Source organism: Caloenas nicobarica, chromosome 14 (genome assembly GCF_036013445.1).
Source record: "Caloenas nicobarica isolate bCalNic1 chromosome 14, bCalNic1.hap1, whole genome shotgun sequence".
Taxonomy (NCBI): Eukaryota; Metazoa; Chordata; class Aves; order Columbiformes; family Columbidae; genus Caloenas; species Caloenas nicobarica.
The window spans coordinates 1,033,356-1,055,509 of NC_088258.1; the positions used below are offsets into that span (position 1 = coordinate 1,033,356).

The 22,154-nt window shown below is 45.2% G+C and overlaps 2 protein-coding genes across 7 annotated transcripts in view; one reads left to right on the forward strand and one right to left on the reverse strand.

The window, feature by feature from the left end:
- The window catches only part of ARHGAP17 (Rho GTPase activating protein 17), a 39,520-nt gene extending 21,200 nt beyond the window's left edge, over window positions 1-18,320 (forward strand). The window contains exons 5-22 of one of the 6 annotated variants that reach the window (XM_065645106.1): window positions 937-1,048; window positions 1,249-1,325; window positions 2,030-2,141; window positions 2,879-2,947; window positions 3,103-3,184; window positions 5,215-5,342; window positions 5,735-5,846; window positions 6,409-6,490; window positions 6,946-7,026; window positions 7,310-7,423; window positions 7,791-7,882; window positions 8,015-8,171; window positions 9,363-9,599; window positions 11,570-11,733; window positions 12,137-12,748; window positions 13,780-13,803; window positions 15,361-15,405; window positions 17,413-17,497. In XM_065645106.1, the coding sequence (XP_065501178.1) occupies window positions 937-1,048; window positions 1,249-1,325; window positions 2,030-2,141; window positions 2,879-2,947; window positions 3,103-3,184; window positions 5,215-5,342; window positions 5,735-5,846; window positions 6,409-6,490; window positions 6,946-7,026; window positions 7,310-7,423; window positions 7,791-7,882; window positions 8,015-8,171; window positions 9,363-9,599; window positions 11,570-11,733; window positions 12,137-12,748; window positions 13,780-13,802 (2,254 nt within the window). In that variant the 3' untranslated portion in view covers window position 13,803; window positions 15,361-15,405; window positions 17,413-17,497. Of the gene's footprint in view, window positions 1-936; window positions 1,049-1,248; window positions 1,326-2,029; window positions 2,142-2,878; window positions 2,948-3,102; window positions 3,185-5,214; window positions 5,343-5,734; window positions 5,847-6,408; window positions 6,491-6,945; window positions 7,027-7,309; window positions 7,424-7,790; window positions 7,883-8,014; window positions 8,172-9,362; window positions 9,600-11,569; window positions 11,734-12,136; window positions 12,749-13,779; window positions 13,804-15,360; window positions 15,406-17,412 lie in introns of all 6 variants that reach the window. The other 5 variants (XM_065645107.1, XM_065645105.1, XM_065645104.1 and 2 more) reach the window with 5 other exon arrangements.
- A 6-nt stretch (window positions 18,321-18,326) lies between these two features.
- Window positions 18,327-21,613, reverse strand: TEX47 (testis expressed 47). The gene is made up of 7 exons (XM_065644989.1): window positions 21,545-21,613; window positions 21,395-21,467; window positions 20,489-20,592; window positions 20,059-20,123; window positions 19,459-19,669; window positions 18,916-19,075; window positions 18,327-18,551 (listed from the first exon to the last, which is right to left on the reverse strand). The coding sequence occupies exons 1-7, from the start codon at window positions 21,611-21,613 to the stop codon at window positions 18,514-18,516; spliced, it is 720 nt and encodes a 239-aa protein (XP_065501061.1). The 3' UTR covers window positions 18,327-18,513.
- Window positions 21,614-22,154: the final 541 nt, after the last annotated feature.

Genomic DNA, 22,154 nt, shown 5'->3' on the forward strand with positions numbered 1-22,154 from the left:
AGTGATTCTGAGGGCAAGTTCTAGGCCTGCTCTGAATTGCATTCCTGAAGATTCTGATTCCCTGCTATCTTAAAAGCTTTTGAAAATGGTTTTTCCCTTGTGGATTACTAAAATTATCCTCTCCATTTAAAGTTTAAAATTTAGTGTAAATATTGCATTCTGCAGTTTTAATGACTTAAAATAATGCCAATGTGCATTAATTGCTCCTAGTTTAAAATAATGCAAATTTCCTTATCCTGGCAAAGTGCATATTTGCAGCTTACAGGAAAATGAGTGAAGCGAATGAATGTCAATGTGCTGAATTCCTACAGCAGATGTTTTTTCTCATTGTGGATGGGAATTCTAATGGAGACAGTGTAGAATGACCTTAAAAACCTTAGTGTGCATTTTTGTGAGCTGTTGCAGGAGATTTAAACATGGATAAAAATCTTAGAGAACAGGATTTTTCCTTAGAACAAGCTTAAACCAAAGGTCAAATCATGGGTTTGGAACCTGAGGCTGCTGCATATATGATTGCTTAGAATTATGGTGTTAAGACTTTTGCACATTAAAGGGACTTAGGAGAAAATGAAATACTTCATTGAGCAATTTTGCTGCATCTGGTGAGATGGAAGGATGGGCTTTGAAATAAATACTAACTTCTCTGCCCTTAGGGCCACTGTAACCACCTGGATGACTTAAAGCCTCTAAAAATGTCATAATGGCAAAGGAATTTTAGAAGACAAAGGTCTAATAACACTCCTTGCCTGTCCCAAATTTGCCCATGTTGGCACAGAGCATCTTGGATTTATGCCATTAAGTAATTAATGCCTTTATAGAACACACAGCTTTCCAAAAGAGTAGCAGGCAGCAAAGGGCCATCGCCGGTTATTTATTTTGAATCCTTCTGCTTTAGTCAGTAGTAACTCACACCACAATTTCCTGTAATTCTTGAAGGAAAATGCTGGATACCTGTGGCGATGCAGAGAACAGACTGGCTATGGAGCTCTCCCAGCATGAAGTGCAGATCGAAAGAGAAGTTTTAGACCCGCTGTGTCTGCTGACAGAGGTAAGTCACTTCAGCCTGACAGAAGAAATAAATCTAGATTGATGTATAAACTGAGCAAAACCGGTTTATCTCATTTTTAATACTAAAACTGTTTTAAGGCGTAATGCATTAGTGCTGAAAGTGGATATGAAACCTACAAAATGTAGTTTGTTCCAATACACGATTTAAAAATAACTGTAAGCCTTGAATTGCCACTTTAGACAGAGATCCCAAACATTCAGAAGCAGAGAAAACAGCTTGCGAAGCTGGTGTTGGACTGGGATTCTGCAAGAGGAAGGTAAGAAATCATTTTAGTTACTAGGTTCTTTTCATGTTAAACTCTTGTTGGCATGTCATAGCAAGTAATCCGATGCTGGTACTTGCTTCTGAAATACTACTGTATGCTTGTTAATGCTTTGATGAAAAAAGACAAACCATGTTTAAGTTATTCAAAAAAGGACTCATGACTACTAGATCCAATCAGAATCTAGATTTTGGAGCTCTTAAGTGCCTATATACAATTGGAAAAAATCTGAAAACTCATCTTCTTTCCAGTTCACTTAAGTTGTCAACTTAAATAAGGAATAGAAGTCTAATTTTGTAACCATGCCAAGTGGTTTAACAGCATTTTATCGAACTGTCTCATTGGTCAGGACCTAGGTTGTTAACGTACTCTTAAGTCCCTTTAAACAGTGTTAAACTGCGGTGATTATTTATGTAGCATTTTCTGGGCTGGGTAGTTCTAACGTATTAAACACCCATGGTATAGATGGTGGAGAATGCAGGATTTCTTGTGGATTTTTATAGTTGCTCAGCTGTCTGTGAATTACACCAGCACATCGTGAATGACGGGGTTCAAACACCTTCCTTAGTTCTGGTGGAAAACCTCTGAAACTGTCAGCTTTGTTTGCTGTCAAAAGAAACAGATTTCAAGGGAGCCATAAATGCAGGTTCTTGTTTCATATTAGTTTTCACCAAATGACTGAAGCTTTTCTTCCCCAGATATAACCAAGCCCATAAGACTTCAGGAACAAATTTTCAAGTGCATCCTTCAAAAATAGAATCTCTTAAAGAAGAGATGGATGAAGCTGGAAATAAAGTAGAACAATGCAAGGTATGAGAAGATAAGTCTCTCTCATTTACGTACCTCTCATTAGTAACAGCAGCAATTAGAATACGGCTGTTTCTGTGAGCCTTGCTTGTGGAACTGGCTGATCACTGCAGTTGCAAATGATGTGGCTGTTAACAAACTGTCTGTCTTAAAGGTATATTGGTGCCAGCTGATCTCTGTCTGAATTGCTTTGCTGAGGATTTTTTTTTAAGCTGGGTGTTTTTATGTTATTTTCTGTTTCGGTCTGAGGCAGTTACGTGTTCAGGGTGTCTGTGGGCTTCAAGGCACCAAGTCCTGTGCCGTGTGAGCTACCTGGCTGAAACTCAGGCCGCTGACAGGAAAGGAGCGTTCTGACTGTGCCAGCTCTGTGCAGTTCACATTCAGTTTCACTTCTCTGTTGTCAAGTGCTATGTTATATCACAGTTGAGCTGAGCACCAAAAACTCTTGTCTCAGTATGTGGGGACTGGCTGTAAATATTAACACCACATTCCCATACAATCCAACTGTTGACTTAAGTTGGCAACTGCTTTGCTGTATACAACAAAGTTAAGCATTTTGAATTAATTTTGCTTGGAAGAATAAGCAGAGTAAGTGGATTATTGGCCTCCTGTACTGCCTGAATCGATAGTTCAAACTTTCTTCAGGGAAAATAAACGTATGTGTTTGCGTCTTTGTATGTAAGTTCAAATGCCCCTGTAAATTTGATGGACTTTTTTGCGTTTTTTTTTCTTTTTCACAGGATCAGCTGGCAGCAGACATGTATAACTTTGTGTCCAAAGAAGGGGAATATGCCAGATGTTTTGTTATGGTGAGTATTTTTTCAGCGTGACTTTGCAGCACATATTTCCGTAGACACTCACGTCTCAAAGATTACATTTGTGTGCTAAACCTTCTAGTCTTGTATTATGTGCTCATCAGAAGCTAATGCTCTTTTTGTTTTTAAAATGTGGCTTCTGTTCTCAGTTATTAGAAGCACAAGCAGATTACCATAGAAAAGCATTAGCAGTCATAGAAAAGGTCCTACCCGAAATTCAAGCCCATCAAGGTAAAGTAACCTGTGCTCTGGCTGATGCTTCTTCTTGCCTGTGCCACCTATGCACAATGTTCTCCTCCTGTATCTCGATTCTCTTGCATGCAGACTGACTTAATAAGGCCATTTTGATCTACTTAACAATTTTACATTGCCAAGCATAATTCCATCTTTGTGTTCTCTGGAGTTCTCCAGCCATATTTTAACACACTAATAAAATATCAAGGATCTGTCTGATACCCAAGAGACTAAAGGAGGGATTTTTTTATTTGCTTGCACTTTTTTCTTGATATCACGTGACCTTTGCTAATTCATACCTGGCTTTTTAGGCCAATGAGAGTTTTGTTGTGATTGAGGAACTTCTTAGGGTTTTTGCTTCTTGAATGGTTGCTAGATGATTAGCAGAAAAACTCCCTTTATTCTAAGGAGCTCAACTTGTTTTCCTTCTTTTAAGCAATCCTTTATCCCAGTGTGCACAGCTGGATAATGGAGTGTTTGGATTATTGTGTTGAATATCAGGAGTTAAGAAAAGCAAGTAATACAGCTTCACCTCTTCCCCATGCCACTAAGCTGCTTGTTGTCAGCAGGAGTTAAGGTGTCTTGGTAATGGCTGGTGTGAAGATGCACTGTTGGCGTGGAATCGCTGTCCCGAACACTGGCTGTACTGTCTATTAATCTGCTAATTGCTTTGAACGAGAAGTAGGCTGAAAAAATCTGAACCAAATGTAATCCGAGCTGAGCAAGACTCAAGTATCTTCAGTTGTGGACCACATGCAAGTTGTAAAAGATGAACTGTTTAATTAAATATATCAATAAATATGAGCATCTTGCAGAAGGGTGATCTAGAATATCTGTAGTTCTGATGGGAGATGCAGTAATGCAAACAAACGATGCTGACACAGCGTCAGGGCTGCACTGTGGCTTACAGAAGGTTCTCTGTTTACGCATATGACTGCTTGAAGTTTGTTGCTTAGCTGCTTTGTACAAGCTTTTCACAGGACAAGCGCTTCGGAAGAAATCAGCCATCTGAGGAGCTGCGCCGGGCAGCAGCTGCTCTGAGGGCTCCGGTGTCTGAGCGCGGGGCACGACCTCGGGGTGGTTCTGCTCTTGCGTAGTCCCTGGGACTCTCAACAACCACTAAGATTTCTCTTCCTAATGTTACTTGCAAAACTGGGAAAAATGACCTTGCGAAGGATGTGATGTGGTTTCATAAAGAAAAAGGGTAAATTAAATCCTTTGCAGAAGCACGTTTGTATTCAGAAGACTCTTTCACAGTCTCCTTCTTTCTTGGCCTTTTCTCCGCATAACACAATAACGCATCTGTACTAACAACCTTTTACATCTGCATTTTTTCAATTCAGACAGCAGAAATAGGTGAAAAACTAAATTGTAGGAAACAAGAAATTCACATTGAATTTGAAGAAACTTGCTCCAATTTTGACTTTAAGAGTTAAGCAACAATCGAGAAATTGAATTGAAAATACATGCAAGTGTTAGTGATGGGCTGTTAATGTGGTCATTCTCATGTAAGACATTGAGGCTGTTGACATCCAGTTTAAGTTGCTGATTGCTTAAATCAGCAATAAACTTTGTGTTAACAGCTCAGTTTTTATCCACCTTAAGTACATTTAAAACGAAGATCAGCCCAGGCCATGCAATCTGGACAGTATTTGTCTCAAAGGTTCTCACAAAGCCAGGCCTTTCAGTGTCTTGGCAAATGGGGATTAATGTAATTTACAGCCATGTAGCGGCACTTGTTTTGAGGTCTAGTGGCACGTGCACTTCCCGTTACACAGAGGATTTGTGTGTGATATCCCAGCCAGAAAGATGCAGAAGTATTTTTTTTTCTTCAACACCAGCAGGCTCATTTTCTCTTTATTCATGATATAAGGGACTTTACCAATCACGGCCTGTAGAACTCCTACTGTATTCTGCAATTCTGCAAATTCCTTTGCTGTACTGGAGGCTGCTTTCTTTTCTTGTGCGGGACACAATTCAAGTGTTTGTTAGATACTCTGCTCAGTGTTTTGATACTTTCCAACTAGACAAATGGACTGAAAAACCAGCTTTTGGAACTCCATTAGAAGAGCATCTCAAGCGCAGTGGCCGTGAAATTGCAGTCCCGATTGAAGCCTGTGTGATGATGCTGCTGGAAACGGGAATGAGAGAGGAGGTGGGTAAATACCCTATCAAGGGCTGGGAAGGGCAGGAAAAAAGAGCTCAGTCACACTCATGGACTGCTGTCTCTATTCTCTAACAAGTTGCTTAAGTAGTTTTGTTCATTAGGGTGGTTGATAAATGTTTTGCAACAGAAAAACTTTTAGTTCTATTTGAATTATTTTTGGGATGAATTCACCTAGAATGAAAATGAGGAATGGGCTGAGGGTGAGAGGTACCTAAAACGTGATCAGAAAGCAGCAGCACAAGAAGAGCTGGCGGGGTCAGAAGTGGGAGGTGAAGACACCGAACTTGAGACTGCTCTGAAAGAGGCTGTTGTAAAACTTTGACTGTTTCACGCTTGTATTAATGTGTTCTTACCCCTGAAATTTGATTTTTATTATGCAGGGCTTATTCAGAATTGCTGCTGGAGCCTCCAAGTTAAAAAAGCTGAAAGCTGCCTTGGATTGTTCAACTTCCCAGCTTGATGAATTTTATTCCGATCCCCATGCTGTTGCAGGTATTGTGAATGTTCTGAATCAAAATGAGGTATAAACTTATAAAATGCAAGTTTATGCTCTTCATTTAACTGCTGATTTGCTGCAGTGGAACGTGTTGCTGTCTATGCAGATGAAAATAAATCAAAATAACACTTCATTGCATAACAACACAGATAAGTATAGGGTATGCACACTCATCGCACTTGTATTCATATCTGCGTGACAGAGCAGCGTTAAAATCCAGGTGATTGTAGTAATCCCAATATCACATTTCCTGTCACGACGAGAGTGTTAATGTGATCAAGGGAGACTGGAGCCATATGTAAGTAGGCCTTTAATAAGGTCTTTGTTCTGACAAGATGTTTCATATTTTGTAGTACATGATTCTGTCAAATTGCAGTAATTACTGCAAGACCTTTTGTGTTCGGCGTTGAGCAGATATACTGTGAAGTGTCAGGTCTTGCCACTGTTTCACAGGAAATTGGGTCCTATTGCACAGATAAAATTGCAAATCTGAGGACAGAATTTTAAATGAAGACCGAAAGCATCAGCTCAGAAGCCTCTTTCTGCTCTGCATTGTAGGTGCCTTGAAATCCTATTTGCGAGAGCTGCCGGAACCTCTAATGACCTACAGCCTGTATGAAGAGTGGACACAAGCTGCAAAGTAAGCATGCTAGAAATAGTTACATAGGAAAACATTCTACATATTTGTATCACCTTTGTTTCTTCACATATGAATTCCAAAGAAAAGGCCAAGCTCACACAGTTTACTTTCTCATTTCTGCTCTAACAGGTAAGTATTTTGTGTAACAAATTATTTAAATTTTGTGGTTTAGCTTAATACTAGTTGCAGGAAAATGTGGTGAAATACCTATTTTATGTTTAAACGTAAGGGCTGTTTCAGACTATAGGCTGCATAGTATTGATGCTTAAGCAGGTTTTTTGTTGCAAGTAGAGATAATTCAGGGGTTGGACTGTCAGGTTACTGAATTACTGAATACAAAACAGTGCATTTATTTCACATAAATGGAAAGTTATACAGTCACCTCTTTGTCCACTGCAGAAACAACAAATTTCTGATCTGAAAGTAAGATATAATGGATTTTTTTTTCCTTTCAGTATTCAGGACCAGGATAAGAAGCTACAAGAGTTATGGAGGATTTGTAACAGATTACCGAAGCATTATCACGCGAACTTCAGGTCTGTATGAACATGTGTGGACTGGCAGCACAGCTGCTTTGCTGGGGATCAGTTGTGTTGTTCCATTTTGCTAAGGTGGGACATGCTTTCTGTTCTACCCAGTTCAACTTAACGATTCTTGAGTAGAACCTCAGTAGCCAGTTACCAAGCAGGAAGGCTGTTCGTCGTATTTCTGATTTGTTTGGGGCTCTTCGAGTTCTTGAATTTTTTTACTTAGTTGCTTTCAATGAGAAATGAATTCTCTTTAGTTCCTGCTGTTTAATTCTTTATTTCCTTTTTGTAGGTATTTAATCAAATTTTTAGCAAAGCTTGCACAGAACAGCGATGTTAACAAAATGACACCCAGCAATATTGCAATAGTCTTGGGCCCCAACTTGTTATGGGCAAAGAATGAAGGGTAAGTTGTTTTAGGAAATCTACAAAACAGAGCTTCCATGAAGCTGTAGAATTTCTTGTCAGACTGTTTTAAATTAATAGACTATTCACAGCAACAGACTATTTGTCTAAAAAATATTTCAAATGTTTTTTCAACCTGTGCCTCAAGATCCTTACAGTCATGCATCTTTGTAGGAGTGTTTTCAAATGCTGTGAACGTTACTGAACAGGCTCACTTTCATCAAAGGATGAACTTGCTCTTTGTGTGGTACTTAGGAGTCTCGATACATTATGCTTAGCATGATTTGTCATTTAGGTAATATGGGGTTTTTTAAATTTCCTTACTTAGTTAGAACTCTGTATAAAGTATTCTACAAATCTCTCTGCAGATCCCTTGCTGAAATGGCAGCGGCAACTTCAGTCCATGTGGTAGCAGTTATCGAGCCAATTATCCAGCACGCTGACTGGTTCTTCCCTGGAGGTAAATTCTTGCCATAGTTAAAAGAATTTTGTATTTGTGATAATCCTGCTCATGTAAATCTCTGATAGCTTTTTGCAGTGAGGCGCCAGTCTGTGTATGTGTGTCTCAGGATACATTCTGTCTGTCTTTCAGATCAAGATTTCAATGTGTCTGGGGCATTTGTTGCAATTCCTGCTGTTAATTCAAATAACTTGTCACACACTGGGAATGACCATGAATGTGGGACACTGGAACGGAAGAGGCCTGTCAGTATGACCGTGATGGAAGGGGATTTATTGAAGAAGGAAAGGTACGTGTCATTCTCGGGTCAGGTTTCAGTTATTGGCTCACTAATGAGGATATAATCAGACACGCTTTTATTGGTCTGAGGAGGAGAATTTCATGGAAATGCTATAGGTAACAATAGTGATTTATTTCCTCCCCCATGTTGTTGCAGCCTGAGGAAGGTTCAAAGGTAACGTACTGGTATCTGCTTCCGTTTATACTCTGTGCATGATGGAAGACACAAGCAGACAATTACTGCATACAGTGACCACTTTCCTATGACAGGTCTGGGGGGTCTAAAATCCGCTGAAACAGCAGTGTATGTAGTAGCATCTATTGATATCTAACTTCTGATATTCCATGGCTTCTTTTTCAAAGCCCATAAGCTGAGGTGGTGTTACCTGATGCCTTCATGATAAGACTTCTGAGTTGATGATGGTACAGTATACCACAGCAAGCAGTAGAACGCTAAAAAATAAAAATAAAACGTGCTGTTTTCCCATATAACATGTAGTGCAACATTCATTTATTATCACTCATATCATGAATATTCAAGTGATGTGCTGTTTTGTTTTTAGCTGTTTATGCAAATGTGAAATTGTTAACCTAAGTGTTAACTCTGGCTAGCCACATGCACATTTGTCAGCACTGACAGAAGAAAAAAATCAAGATTCACTGTCTTTAACACGAGAAGAATAAAATTGAATTCTAGAGTGAATGTGCTGTATATGTTCTAAAATCTGTTAGAGTTTTAGTCTGTTCTCATTGAAACACAAATCATAGCGTGTATCCAGTGGCTTTTTTTTGTCTGTCTTGAAATCTGTACTGCAACTTAGAGATAGTGTGTAATAGAAACAAAATTCATGTGGCAAAATATATTGAGCAAGGAGACACTCTGGTATGTAGGGAAGTGTATGTGTTTACATGTAAAATTACTGAGTGGTTTGACCTCATTGTCATCAATGTCTGTCTCCAGATGTCCGTGAGTAGTTTGTTCCCCTGATGTTCAGCTTACCCCTGCGTGGATCAGCCAAATAGTTGCATGTCTTAACATTACCGGTGTTAACGCATTAAGTCGAGGCTTTCCTTGTCGCTGCTTTGCATGCTGAGCAGCAGGGGTTGCGTTTGTCTCTGGGTTATAACATCCCGTCGTCCTGTTGCTTTAGTGACCCGGTGTTGGCTGGTGTGCTGTGTTCACTCTCTCTTCTTTCTGTAGCTTTGGTGTGAAGGTTGTGGACTTCCAAGTGACCCCGCGGCGATGTGGCACTATAAGTAGAAAGCACACATCCCCGGCCTTCCAGCCGCCCCTGCCGCCCCCCGAGGCCGGCGCGCTGGCGCAGGCTGCGGAGCAGCACGCACAGGCGGCTGCGCCTGAACTCGGCGCGCTGGGCGCCGCGCCGTTCTCTGCTGCCGCAGCAGAACACGTGCCAAGCCAAGGCAGCGAGGACGGCAGGTAAGAGGCACGGCGGCTGCTGCGGGGCCTTGGCAGCTGCTCCAGCAGCAAACGGGGCTGTCGGCTGTGGCTGCTTCACGAGGCGCCTCTCGGTGCTGGGTCGTGTGGTGGCAGCTGTGAAGGCTCCTCGGGCGCGGGCAGAAGGGCTGTGCTCTCCTGCCGTGCGTATTGTCCCAGAGTTGATCTTCCAGAATAACATACCTTGTTCTGTGTGATCCACAATGGATCTTCTAAAATAAGAGGATTCTTTTATTGGGGAAAAAAATGATGATAAAAACACTAAAAAAGACTGTACTTGTACTACCCATGTCGGCCTTTCCAAGTTACACTCTAGAGGTGTCCACACAGTCTGACCGTCAGTTTGCTGCTGAAAGAACAAAACTTACCAGTGGCAATACTAGAAACCTGTTGGTCTTGTATGTTGTTTCTCGTACGTGTTATCTGGATGTCTTTTTTTTTTTTTTGTCTGTAGCAAGTGTTAGCGATGACCAGACTTGCTTGCTAGAAAACTAGAAGTTGATTTATCATATTTCAATATTAGTTTGTTTAAGCAAAGCATATATACAGGCTTTTTTGTTACTTAATTACTATCGAAACTCTGTGCAGTCACATCTCTAATATTAGTATACACGGCCTCCTCAACTCTTCCTTTCACATATGGTGAAAGCAGCACTTTGCTTTCAATATTTCTGTGGTCTGAGCGATACAACAAACCATATGTGAAGGCCTGTGGTGCTCTCCAAACACGGACCTCTCACACTGCAACTCATAGCAAAACACCACTGTGGGGGTTGATGCAGCATCGACTCTTTTGCATATAGCTTTTGTTCTCAGGTGATATTTTTACAGAAACAACTCATTTGGAAATCCCCTGCAGACTAATAGTTCCTCTACAGATATCGTCTGTGGCAGAGACGGCTGAAACGAAACCTTGAGAGTAGTGTCTAAAAGCTGCATTTAAAATCTGCCCAGACTCTGTGTTCAAGTACTTGCAATTTATTAACAGCATCTGGAGAAATTAGGATTGCCATGTGCTAGTAAAAGTGATGGAAATTTAGTCCTTTTGAAATGAATAAGATGCTGGAAGAGACTGTAAAATAGAGAAGTGAGTGAAGGCTGCAAGTGTGTACAGGAGCTGGGCACTGCCCAGCACCCCTCAGCTGCTGTTCCCTCCGTCGCCAAAGGTCGGGAAGAGCTGAGCTTCCTCATCTGAATCCCAACGGTTTTACAGGGCTTGCTCCCTTGAGACAAGGTCTGGTCTCCCAGCAAGATAAAAGTTGAACTCCAGGTGGGGTGGAGAGAAGATTTTGGGCAGCCAACAACGGGAGAGGCGCCTCTGCTGTGTGCACCGTGGCTCCTGCGGTCCCTGCGCCCTCCCGAGGGCTCCCCAAGGCTCTGGGACTGGCTCCATCTGCCTTACCTGGATGCTACATGGAGCAAGTTAATTCCTGTCCCTGAGCCTTTTTCTGGCAGAGCTTCACAGATCGCCATCCCTTGGTCCATAGTAGCTGGGTCTTACCAGAGAACTGCCAGCGAACTGATGTGATGCTGTGACAGTGTTCTGAGAAGGCGAACAGCTATAGGGGTGACAGATACATTTGAATGAGGAAACTGGAAAAGTAATTTTATATGAACTTTCATGTTGGGAACCTGTTTTTAAAGGATCTGCAAATACATTGTGTGTTAGCATGGAGGCACTCCTAGATATCAGTATTGCATTCAAACAGGTACAGTGACACTGCAGAACCACTTGGATTCCCGATTTAATTTGCTTGCCTAAAGCCTGCTGGCCACTTGTTTGAGGAGTTGTAGCACTGTTCACCGCAGTGAACAGCAGCCAGCGCAGGTTTTCGGAAGTGTTTGAGGGTCAGAGCTGTAGCACAGTTAGCAACGTAAACCTGAGCAGGTGCAGCTGATCTGAGCAAGGCATTTTGCAGTCATCTTCTAACTTGGGATTTTTGATTTTTCAGTACCTCCAAACCTAAGGACAACACGTCTTCAGCTACTCCTCCACCTGTGAGGAATGGTGGGCATGCGGGCACTGTGCAGAACCAGACGACAAGTAGCACTAATCAGCTTTCTGTTAATCAGCCACAGAATGCAGCAGGTCCCAGTCCCCACGCAATGAGGAGAGGTACTTTTTTTCATTTGGTTTTCAAACCACTAAGTTCCCATTCTTTATGTACTGCAAACGTGTTTACTAAAATAACTTTATCGGTGTCTCTCCCTGTATTACAGACAACACTTTAATTCATTTGCATTTCACTAAGGCCCAGCTATAAATGCACCTTTGACTCCTGGACTCTTTCGTGAATGTTATTATACCAACGCTGTTTAACAAAATCACTCAAAGGCTATTGATCAGTAAACCTGTGTACACATCTCTGTAGGCTCTTATTGATATTGCTTTTATTTGATAATACTACTTTTTCATTTGGATAATGTACTTGCGTGTTCTTTTGTGCTACTGCTTGCTTTCTTTCGGGGTTTTGGTTTCCCAAGACACAAGGGTGAAATCTCGCCTGTTCCCTTGCCAGCCGTGAAGAAGCCAGCGCCAGCGCCCCCCAAGCCAGCCAACCCCCCGCCGGCACAGCCGGGCAGCCAGAGTCCTGCCCCGGCCGCTCAGCCGCCCTCTGTCTCTCCAAAACCACCTGCCAGAAGTTCTTCTCCTCCTGCTCAACACGCCAACCCTGGAGCAGCCCCGAGCTCCGGTTCGCAGGTCTCTGCTCCTCGGCGATCCTCCAGCAGCCTGTCCCCGCTCCAGGCCCCCAGCCACCCCCCTCCGCAGCCCCCGGCACAGGCGACTCCTCCGCTGCAGCCCAAAGCAAACAGCCAGACCCCTCCCGCTGCGCCGGGCAGCGAGCATGGACCCGAGCAGCCCTGTTACACTCCTCCGCAGACCCCGACGCCGCCCGACACCCCCCCGCTGGGAAAACACCCCACGAGTTCCCTGGCGTCACAGCCGCAACCCGCTCCAGAACCCCCCCGGCCCCACTCCCCGCCCCAGAGCGGGACGCTGCCGCGGCCACGGCCCGTCCCCAAACCCCGCAACAGACCCAGCGTGCCCCCTCCGCCTCACCCCCCTTCGCAGCCGGCCGGAGAAGGCCTCGGTGCGAATCCCACGCAAACGGCTTCCAAAATAGTGACAGGTGAGTGGATCCTCCTCAGGGAGTGGAAATGAAGAAAATAATGCCTGTAGCCGTAGATTGCTTTTGGGGGGGAAACCAAAAAGCACAAATAACAGTTAAAATCCTAAATTGCTCTTTTCCAGTTAAAACGCCCACCCAGCTGTTCTGTGCGTGAGGGTTTGGGGCACTTCCCTAGTGGAGGTTGTCATTGCTGAGGCAGAAGGGTCTGAGAGGAAACCTAGATTATCTTGCTTTATTTTATTTATTTGCTTTATTTTTTTCCTGCTTTGGAAGCAAAACACTATTACAGCAACCAACCCTCTAGGGCTTTCTGCAGGCACAGGATCATGGCAGTCTCAGTTATGCTGATACACCTGCTGCCAAAAACCCCCAAATATTTGGTGGAGGGAGAAGGTGTAGCCAAGGACAGAATATTTCAACACATACAGGAGATCAGAAAGTGCCAAAAGTGGCCACTGATACATGTTTTAATAGACAAGATACTAAAACAGTGACTGTTTTACCGTATGAGAACAAAGTCTTCTGATGTGCTTGAAGCTGGACATCCAGAAGCTGAAGAATCACGTACCCTTACTGTATATCTTGGGTCAGTTAAGAATCACGTACCCTTACTGTATATCTTGGGTCAGTTTCTAGATAGATCTTCGTGTTTTCAGTGCAGCCGCCTCCTTCTGTTTTCGGACACTCATGAAGTAAAGAGAAACTTTGTCTTCTCACAGGAACTTCATGAACCTTGGAGTTCCTATAGGGATAATGGTAATTTATATCTGGGCCAAAAAAAAAATTAATGTAACTGCTGAGGACAGTCAAAACTAGCAGATCTTGAAATGTTCTGTTGAGGCTCTGCTTATTTTAGATAATGTTGAAGGAAGTGATAATGAATGTAGGAGACTAATGCTTTTAAATCTACTTATATTTAATAATAGTTAAAACTTTCCAATGACACTGCAGCTTCTCTAGAATGACTAATGTATTGGAATGCAAAGTGTAAATTCTGTTGCTAACAGCTTTACCCCATGATGCCTTCACAGGTGGGGATGGTTACTGCGAATAAGGTTTGTACTTACCAGAAACATGCAACATAAGCTAAAATGCTCCTGCACAGCAATATTTTATTTGTAGCTTTATTTTGTGTATGCGCTTTGGAATATGTGCTCTGTCAACTCTGTGTTACCTCATCACGACATATCATTCTGTTTGTAAGAGTTTTTTAAGGCCTATGCTGCTTAATTTTAATAGTCCTGTGGACATTATTTTATTCCCTAAAACAAATTGTAAAAATAACTATAATGAAGCAAGTAACACTTCACACAAAGCCACCAGAACTACAAGTCCACAAGTCAAGTGTGAAGCGGTGACTTGTTTAAAGCAGGTTTGATCTTATCAGTGCAGGCAAATATCGAAGTTAGTGGGTTTTTCCTATAAGTCAGTGTTTTATGGTTGCATTTTAATGTAGCTTTCACCTTAGGTTTTTGGTTATTTTTAACTACTTAGAATTGATTTGGCAAAACACGTGTTGATGTGACTAAACCCCTGTGCAGACAAGCACCCAGCAGCATCCGCGCTCTGGCACGATTGCATCCTGTCAGCTCCGGCCTCACTAATATCAATAGCACGAGTCTGGTAATCACAGCTGCCGAACGACACATTAATAATCTTAATATCCGTATGAGCTGGGCTAGGGATGCTGCCTTTCAGGTACCAACTGCATGACAGGCTGAATTCCTGAATTATCTCAAGATTTGACTGCTTAGAGGAAAGATGCTGAAATGAGTATTGGGTTGAGAAGTTGGAAGTATGGTTTTCTTAAACTGGAGAAACTTGCAGTAAATGAGCTGCTTAAGCAACTAAAACTTAACTTGGCTTTTTGAAATAACAGACTTTTCCTTATTGTAATTCCTTTTGTCAGTAACTTTAAAATACAAGAGTAATTTATTGCAATTCAGACATAAGGCTGGGTCCTGAATCTTTACAGTGCTTCCAGATAAGTAAAGAAGGGGAACTGTGCTGATGAGCCCAGCTTCAAGGAAAGACCTGAATTTTGAAGTCGTGTTTCGTAGGCTGACCATGTTTGTTTTCATTTGGGATTTTCTGGTTCTGAGGAAATTGCTTTAATGCTAGCGGACAGGCAGGGTGTGTTGTACCCCAGTGGAACTCAAGAAATACCCGTCTTGTAAATCATCCCCAGTGGGGAAGTTGAGGTTACACAAATGGAGCGATGGACACAGGTCAGGCTGTTCTAAAGGATTAATGTTTGTTCCGAATTAACAGCATTGCGTATTACATCAGAGTATCTGCTCTGACATTTACCTGTGCACATACAAGCACTTATTATAGACTGATGTATCTAATTCACAATGTGAAACAGCTGGTTTTAATTGTAACCTTAAATAGTGGAGCAAGGGAAGACAGGTGGGAATAATGGGAGCAAAGTGAAGTTGCCAGCAAGCTTCATCATTTCAGAACAGGAATTCTGAATTGTTTTCAGGATACTGGTGAATTCCTTTGTCCAGGTACTGGACCTCAGTAATGCCTCAAATTCTATTTATGATATTAAAGTAATAAGCCCTAGAAAAGAATATTCTAATCAAGAATTTTATTAAATAATCTAGATGTTTGACCTGCATTCAGTAGGAACTGTATGGGAAAGTTCGATGGTAAGGAAAAGGCATCTGATTGGCCAAAAATGTTGCTAATTGATAATCATGTGTGTGCTGCTGCCCACTACTAACCCGTCACAGTAACCCCGCTTGTGTTCTCGTTAGCGTGGCATGCACAACGAATGGCTAATTGCTCGCTCTGCCATTAACATACTAAAAGTACTGGAGACCAGAATGTGTCAAGTTGTTCATGTTTTGACTGGCCAGTTCCACGTTCTATTTCTTCCACGTACAGAAAATCCTGTCTAGAAATCCCTGTGTTTTGTTGTACAGAGTTTGATTTTGTATTTGAAGTGGCTGCACCGTTGTTTGTCACAAACGCACCTTCCCTGTAGCACCTCCCGCTCTGTTCCCTCTTCCCACTCCCCCTCAGTAGGCAGTTCTGGGGGGGAGAACTTCCCCGCCTCACCCACAGCTCCCGCGCACCTTTGCAACTGTGAAGAAAGGCCCAAAGGTAACAGGAAAAAATGCAAGAAGAATTTGGGAGCATTGACACGATTGCGGTTTGTTCTTCTATGTGATACTGCTTCTGTTAACGATAGTAAAAATGACTAAAAAAAAAAATCAACTGACTTTAAAAGTACTTAAATTTTCATCTGTTGCAGAAACAGCAGTTTTGCAGTACAGTGGGGACAAAGGAGAACTGCTGATGTTAGGAAACTTGCTTTCATGAATCAGGGACTTATTTTAACACATGAATGTGAGGCTGAGCACAAGGTTTGGGTTTAAAGTAGCCCCAGCAATTATTTCTTCATTGAACAGTGATGATCTCAGGGCTGCCACAGGCCCGGTATAGCCAGAACACCGGCTTTCAAAACGAGAACGAGGGCTGGGCGGAGAAATCTGGAAAAGATCCCCCAGCCGATGGTGTTTCCCAAGTCCCAGCAGTGCCGATGGCCTGTTCTGTGCCCCCGCGTGATCTCGCTCGCCACTGAAATGCCATCTTAGCAGAATGTGGTACTTGCCCAGACTTGGGAGAACACGTGTAGCTCGCAGCTCCCGAGAAACCAGCGACCCTGGAGTCGTGTGTTTGGGAAGGCCGCAGCGATGCGGGTGCGGACGCTGAGCGACTCCTCGGTGCCGCTGGCACAACCGCTGCCTGTGGCGCGAGCCCGGCGCCGCGCACGCCCTGACAGCGTCGCACTTCGAGCTCAACATATGAGTCGAAGCCTTTATAGGAGGCCTGTCTATGCCACCTGTGTTTAAAAGCAAGGCATTTATTTGGATTCTTTATTGATTTAAGTGATCTACATGATTTTCTATTTGGATCAGCTGCTGTGTTGCTGTGAGTGATGTTGTGGCATATTCTAAATTAGCCTTCCAAAATACTGACTTAATATTTTCAGTTATGTTTTTTTTGAACTGTTAGGGATCTTTCCGGTCCTACCAGGGCGGTCAGGCACCAGAAATGCAACATTTTGAGCTCCTTCTTGGACACCTTGGCGGGAGTGAAGTTCTCCTCCCCTCAGAAGAGACAGAGAACATGATGTTCCTTGTTATATGCAGGAAAGAGGTGTAATCTGCATTTGGGTTAAGTAACTTCTTCCTCTTCTTGTGACGGTGGCTCCTTTTGACACCACAGATGTTCCCGTTGCTCCTGAAAGCCGGAGGTGCTGGTTGCCAGGCTGATGATTTAGGTGCCCATTATTTTTTCCTGAGTGACCACTGAGTTTTGCCATGAGAGTCTGGAGCACCAGATCACTCTTGGGGGCACCGAGGAATCCAATAATAAACCGTATTTGCTGTCTCCCATTCTTCAGAAATAAATGTGGTTTGTTATTATGTACAAGACTAAAAAATGGTATGTGGGAGAAGCACCTCCTGAGGTTTATTTAGTTTGGCTTAGCCCGTTTGTGTCCGTGTGTGCAGGTGCACGTAGGCGCCAGCGTCTGTTTGAAAAGCCTTTGTCGGTCTTTCCCCCTCTCTGAGGAGCTGCCCCAGAACACGCTCGGGACGGGATCCCGCTGCCCTGGCTGCTAAACTTGCTGTTCGTTTTTTGTGCAGACCCTAACTCCAGTATCCGAGAACCACTTCAGACCCCTTCAGAGCTTCTTCCAGACGCAGCGAGCAAAGAACTGCACAACCACCTCCTGCTCGACGTGGAGGACACGGAAAGCACCGCTCTGTGACGGACACTGACCTCCCCAAGGTTCCTCTCCTGCTGGGAAAACTATCGGAGCTGACAGGGAAAAGCTTCTTTTGACGATATGGCAAAACTGCAGAGTTGTGACTTGTGCATCACGCAGACAGTGAGGAGCCATTCAGAAGAAGTTTAATGATCTGCGTCTCGGCAATGGTTTTCAAAATCTTGGATGGAAGGAATTAATTACTGCAGAAACATGCATAGGAAGCTTAATTGCTGCTAATACAGACGGTATTAGCAGAGATTCCAAAAGAATAAGCAGAACAATTAGTTATTTAAAGTGCATGTATTATGGAAATAATCTTTTTAATGTCACGGTTAGACTTTTATTTCTAGTTTGTAGCCATTACAAGGAGATGCCTTGCAAGAGACATTCCCTCTCTGATTTGCTGCAGATTCTTTTTAAAACATGAACCAAAAAGCGCCCGAGTGCTGGTGGTGACTGCTGGTTCTGTCGCCCCGTCACAGCCGCGGATGATTCGAGTGCCTTGAAGGACTGTCAGACTGCAGAAGGAAACTTACTGTATCTTTAATCATTTCATTGCTACTTAATGATCAGTACTTAATACTTATTTCATAGTTATTTGTATTAACCAAGCCTGCTTTTGTTTATGTGAGACTTGCTACTGTTTCAAGCTGAAATCGTGGAAGTGGTTTTTGTGCTTTCATAGAAAACGGTCGAATTTTGAAAGAACTTTGAAACAGCTGTTTGGATTCTTCAGTTGGGTGAACATTTATAAAATTAAAGATTGTCTTTTGTCATCTTAAAGCATCTTTATTCAAGTTTGTGGGTAACATTACTCCCAAGGGACAAGGAAGCTGACACAGTCGTTCCCTCACGTGTTTCTGGCTCTTCTAAGGACTTCAGTGGACACTGGGAGTGACAGTGAATCTGAGCCGTAAAGTGTAGATCGATGTGAAACACGACTGAGTCCAGCTGCAGGCCCTGGCTGGAGCCCGTCTCAGGGAGTGGGATGGGATGGGACGGGCCACACGGTTTCTGCAAACGAGAGGGAGAGGAAATGGTCAGTTGTAACTTTCCCGGAATTCCTTTATTAACCTGTGAATTCCTTAGTACTCCATAATACATTTTAGTGAAGTTACTAAACTAGACCTCAGGCTTAACTCCAAAATAAAACTGCATTTCATAAAGGCCTTGACAAGACATACTGCATGTATTGCAGTTGTGATCCTCTTGATGCCCCAGCTGGAAATCCCAGTGGCTGCCCAGTTGTTCCCAGTTCAGACACCGCTGACCAGGCACCAGCACTGGAACAACCTCCTCTAACTCCAAATTTGCTGTTAGGAGCCAACAGCTCTAGTTCTGTAACTCAAGGTGATGTTTCAAACTGTATGCAGTGTACCTGAGTCCAGGGCAGGCTGTGAAGGACTTAAATAAATTCTCAGAAAATCTTCTGGACTTGCACATTCTTCAGCATTATACAGAGAGTTAATTGTCTCTGCCGGGATCAGCAGCTCGGGGGCGAGAGTGTGCACGCTCTCCGGTGTATCCTCACTGTCATCCTTGATCATAAACAGCATATTTCAGTGCAGTGACAGAGCACAGGGCAACGGCACAGCTGAAGGTGAGGAAATGGGTGTTTCTCCCCCAAACCCCGTGTCCCTGTCCGGGGAGCGCCCAGCGATGCGATCGGCCTCAGGAGTCGCTTCTCCCCTGCTTTATCTGTGCAGTCCATTAGTTCAATCAAATGGCTGCACAAAATAACCCTGCAGAGGTCTGGGAAGAAACTCAGCATAAAGGGAGGAGGTTCTGTAATGCTGCTCTTGGAATCCTCGCAGGTGTATACGCTTTGTAAACTCTGTTGGGAGCCGAGCGCGGCTGCTCCCTGCCCGGGGCGGTTCTGTGCCAAACCGGGCACGTCTCACCGCCCGGTTATTGAGGTTACCTCAGAACTCTGGACACCGGCCGCGAGGGCGAGCAGGAGGGCGAGCAGCTCCGCCAGCAGCTCCGCCGCGGGCTGGGGCTCTGCCGCGGTTTGTGGGGGTGTCACGGGAGGTGTCGCGGGAGACGGCGCCGCGGCCACGTACCAGTCTGGGAACAGCCTGGCGGGGATGTTATGTGCCACCACCAGAACTTTAATTTCCTGGAGTAAAGCGCTGTGTGGAAAGAGAGTGAATTCCATCCTAAAGCACAGCATGGAGGGGGTTTTTTAGTTTCATTAAAAAAGCAGCAACTAATACTCTCATTTTTGGAATTCCAGTACATGCATGTACAAATGTTGACAGAGCGGGCTGCAGGAATAATAACAGCCTATTCCCAAGGATGGAACGTTCCTGTTTTCTGCAACCTCTGCAGGCTGCTGACAGTCGCTGGTGTCCTGCAGATGGACTCTGGTGCAGGGGGCGGGAGCTCAGCTCCTCTGGCCAACGGGCCTTCAATGGCAGAACAAGAGCCCGAAATAATCATAGCTAATGTCCAGTTTAACCTGAAGGAAGCATTTTACCACTCCAGCTAAAGTTTTGTTTAAGTGATATCAAACACTCACCCATGACCTTGACTTTGGAGAGAAGCTAAATCTTGGATGATGAGATGGATCGTGCTACTGCAAGACTGCAGAGGAAAGGGTAGAGTTGTTATAGCATTGCTTATCACAAATTAATTTGTGAATATAAAGATCATTCATCAGCTGCCCTACACGGGATTTCCCTTTGAGTCCCAGGTGCTGAGGACAACGCACTTTGTTCGTGTTACGTCTGACGGGACGTCGTTGGTTCTGTCAGAACGGGGCTCTGGGCAGCTCTCTGGAGCGCTGGCTGGAGCGAATCCCCGCGCGAGTTACCGAGCTCGCCACAGCGCTGCTGGGTCTCCCAGCCGCTGAACGCGGTACGTGTTACACAGTCCGTGGAGCTCAGCAGCCAGTTTGTACCGGGATGAATCAAGGTTACTCGATCCCGCCAGGAATTCCTGTAACTCACCTCCACCACATGACAAACGTGGCTGGAATAGACAAGCAGCAGGCCCGAGACTTGTTCCCTTGCACGGTCTTCTAAGGAATTTTCAAACAATCCTCTGTGATAACCTTGTTTCAAAAGCAAAACTGGCAGTTTGTCAAGCGGTTCACAGCGACAGTTCGGTAGTCAGAGCAGTGTGGTCTGTTCTGTGTTCTCTGCTGCCGCACACAACAGATCACGGCCGCTGCTTTTGTTATTCAGAAGAAACACTGAAGCGTTGCCACCATGGGAATCTGCTTGACATATGCACCAATGCGGTTCACATGAGCTCCTAAAACAGCACCAAAACTTGGAATGTTTCGGTAGCTGAAGCCTATGAGTCCTATTAGCGTTTCTTTGCAGATGTGGTTTTGGTTTGGTGCACGTCAGAGGTTTTCGCGGGTGCAGCTGCGCCCTTGGTGCTGCTGGACACCGGCCCTACCTGACCCGGGTGTTTAAAAACCCAATTGCCTTAATGTGTCACCTCATCAGACAAGAGATTGGGCAAACCTTAGTTGGCTGGGAAAGCCACACTGAAAGTCGGTTGCAAGACCAGGATCAAGCTTCAAAAATTAAGTCTCTCTCCCTTAGGGTTTCTAGTAGTTGTGGTTTATTTGTTTAGGAAGGATTCCCAAGAGACAAAACTCTTTACATGGTTTAAGAAAATAGCGTTTTCTTATTTTAGGGGCTACTACAAGGCTCGTATCACTGCTGCGCGCTGCCCGTTACGTAACTCCACGCCACACGCTTTTGTAGGTGGTATTTGCCACTAATACTTAACGTGTTCATGGCGTTTTGCGGCAGATGACCACGACACGCGGGGCCCCCCGCGGACCCCCGCCCCGCACCGGCGGCTCCCCGGCCGCGCCGCCCCGCGCCCCCGCCACCCACCTGCCGCGTCCGCCGCCGCCGCCCCCGGGCGCAGCCGCGCCAGCACCAGCAGCCTGTGCAGCGGGAACCGGCCCTGCGGGAGCACAGCGGGACGGGGCGGGGCCGCTCGCACCGCCCGGCCCCGGGGCCGCCCCGCCGCCCCCTGCCCACCTGCCCGGCGCGGCCCCGCCGCTCGGCCAGCAGGTCGTGCCGCCGCAGGGCCGGGGGCTCCCCCGCCATGGCCGGGCTGGAGCCCCCCGGGCACGCGGCCCCGCGGGAGCGCTCGCTCTTTGTTGCGTGTCTGCGGAGCCCCGCAGAGCCCCGCGGGGCGGAGGGGGCAGCACCGCCCGGCCCCCGGATGGACGTTGCGAGCGGGGCTGGGCGGTCCCGCCGCGGGTGTCACCGCCCGGCCGAGCCGCCGGGGGTCGCGGCTCGTCCCCGGGGGTCCCGGCTCGTCCCCGGGGCTCTGGGCCGGTGCAGCCAGTGCGGTGTCCGGGCTGGCGTGCGGGGAGGGGCCGGGGGGGCTCCTTGGGCAGCCCGGGGAGGCTGCGGCGCAGGCGGCAGCGCCGCAAAGCGGAGCACGACCTCCCAGAAACGAAACTGGCCCCGGTGGCAGCCGCGCTGCTGCCCCTGCCCTGCACTCGGGCTGAACCGAGCGGGAAACACCTGCTTGTAGCTGGGTACGGAGGCATCGACAGAACAGAGCCCGGGCCTCCTGACTGCCAGGCAGCGCTCTAACCCCAGAGAGCATACGTAAATATTTAAAATAAGCAAACGAACT

Bases quoted from the DNA above. Each gene is read 5' to 3' on its own strand.
- TEX47 (XM_065644989.1), bottom strand. From the start codon at position 21,613: ATGGCGGGGGAGCCCCCGGCCCTGCGGCGGCACGACCTGCTGGCCGAG. The intron at 20,124-20,488 runs GTGAGTTACAGG...TTTCCTCTGCAG, and splicing joins ACGTTTGTCATGTGGTGGAG to TCTTGCAGTAGCACGATCCA. The intron at 18,552-18,915 runs GTACACTGCATA...TCTCGTTTGCAG, and splicing joins ACAGCCTGCCCTGGACTCAG to AAACCGTGTGGCCCGTCCCA.